The sequence below is a fragment of the Morone saxatilis genome, unplaced genomic scaffold (assembly GCF_004916995.1).
Source record: "Morone saxatilis isolate NCDOM2014 unplaced genomic scaffold, NCSU_SB_2.0 Contig8, whole genome shotgun sequence".
Classification (NCBI taxonomy): domain Eukaryota; kingdom Metazoa; phylum Chordata; class Actinopteri; family Moronidae; genus Morone; species Morone saxatilis.
Genome location: NW_023340257.1, coordinates 23,801,323 through 23,803,062, shown reverse-complemented (window position 1 = coordinate 23,803,062; position 1,740 = coordinate 23,801,323). Strand labels below are relative to the sequence as shown.

The 1,740-nt window shown below is 35.1% G+C and overlaps 1 protein-coding gene across 1 annotated transcript in view; it reads left to right on the top strand.

Moving 5' to 3' along the window:
- The first annotated feature begins 300 nt into the window (after positions 1 to 300).
- The window catches only part of bckdha (branched chain keto acid dehydrogenase E1 subunit alpha), a 9,665-nt gene continuing 8,225 nt past the window's right edge, over positions 301 to 1,740 (top strand). The window contains exon 1 of the mRNA XM_035679687.1: positions 301 to 399. Within this exon, the coding sequence (XP_035535580.1) occupies positions 301 to 399 (99 nt within the window). The remainder of the gene's footprint in view (positions 400 to 1,740) is intronic.

The window sequence follows — 1,740 nt, the reverse complement described above, 5'->3', positions numbered from 1 at the left end:
AAAAAAATTACTCCAAAGAAAATATTACTCTGAAAAACAGAAAAAAATATTATTCAGAAAACAGAAAAAATTATTCAAAAAAACAAACCAAAAATAAATGACTCAGAAAAAGAGTTTTTTTTTTCAAGTGAATGCAAAACGCCTCCGTAGTTTTTTAACTCATGTTCACTGTTGAGTTTTATTTTGAAGGGCTGAGCGGATCTGATTGATTATTGTTTCCTACTTGATGCAGAGAGATCCGGACAGAGAGAGAGAGACAGAAAGAGAGAAAGAGAGAAAGAAAGAGAGAGGACTGTCCAGATGGCGGCTGTGAGGAGTATGAACACAATGTTTGGACTATGTTTCCATGCTGCTCGACAGACATCGAGGCTGCTTCCGCTCAGAGCCTTCACAGTCACTGTAAGTTTAATGTGCCAGACGTCTAATTTAACTAAAACAAAGATAAAAATGCGTCGACCTGGCGAACTGAAAGGGTTTATTTGAGCTTAGCGTCAAAAAACCTGCGAGGTGAAGTTAAAATGCAAGGCTACGAGGTGGTTTAAGTGCAGATATAAAGTTATAAAATGTGTTTATGTTGGAATTAAGGATGGTTGGGAAGGTTTCACAAGATCGCGTTCCTTCAGTTATCGCGATACTTCGGGAGCCAGCGAACGTTAGCTTAGCAGACAACCTTGCGGAGAGTAACCTTAATTCTGTGGCGATTCTCTAACGCTTATAAGGTCGAAGTGAAGGTGTTTCAACACATAATCGACATCTTTACCGACACAGGACGGGTGGACTTTGTGTGTGTTGTCATGACTGAAGATTAGGTTGCTAAATTACCCTTCCGACGGCTGAGCTAACGCTAGCTGCGCTCCTATTGGTCGAACGAAGGGGCGTGACGCGGGCACTTCCGCCCTCAAGTTCAACGTGACACAGAAAATATCTTTCAACAACAACAACAACAACAACAACAACAACAACAAACGTGATGTGGAGAGAAAGGGACATTAAAACTGTTGTTTTTCACTGAAAGTCATCATTTTATTGTTTATTATTATAATTATAATTATTATTATTATTATTATTATTAAGGGAAACCGTTTAGAAATAAACTTTACTGCACATATTTCAATTTAGTATTCTTACAATTAAATCACAGACCACACTATTTATAATATGACATCATGCAAAGAAAATATCTTTTAATAACAACAACAAACGTGATGTGGAGAGAAAGGGACATTAAAACTGTTGTTTTTTCAGCTCCCTCTGAAATAAATACGCCTTTTCTGAATATTCTGTGTCTCTATATCCGGTGTGTGTCACTAAAAGTCATCACTTTATTGTTTATTATTAAGGGAAATCGTTTGGAAATAAACTTTACTGCTCATATTCCTATTTAGTATTCTTACAAATGTATTTTCATAGGTCAGGATATCAGCAATTTACATCTACCAGTGTGGTTTATTAATAACTAAATACACAAATAAAGAATGACGAAATAAAGAAGTCAAAAAGTACATTTAAATATTAAAATCAAACTGTTGCACCACTTTACTGTAAGAAAATAACTGTAAAATAAACAATTTAATACATGAAATGATTTTTTATAAACTGTCTGTGAGGTTTTCAGAGTTGGCACATCCAGTGTTTAGACCACCCCTTGAATAGTTTCCTGTTAGTAGAGAACAATACATTCATTTTGTATATTTTAACTCCCAAAATGTCTTCTTCATCTTCTTCTATTATTATAATTAT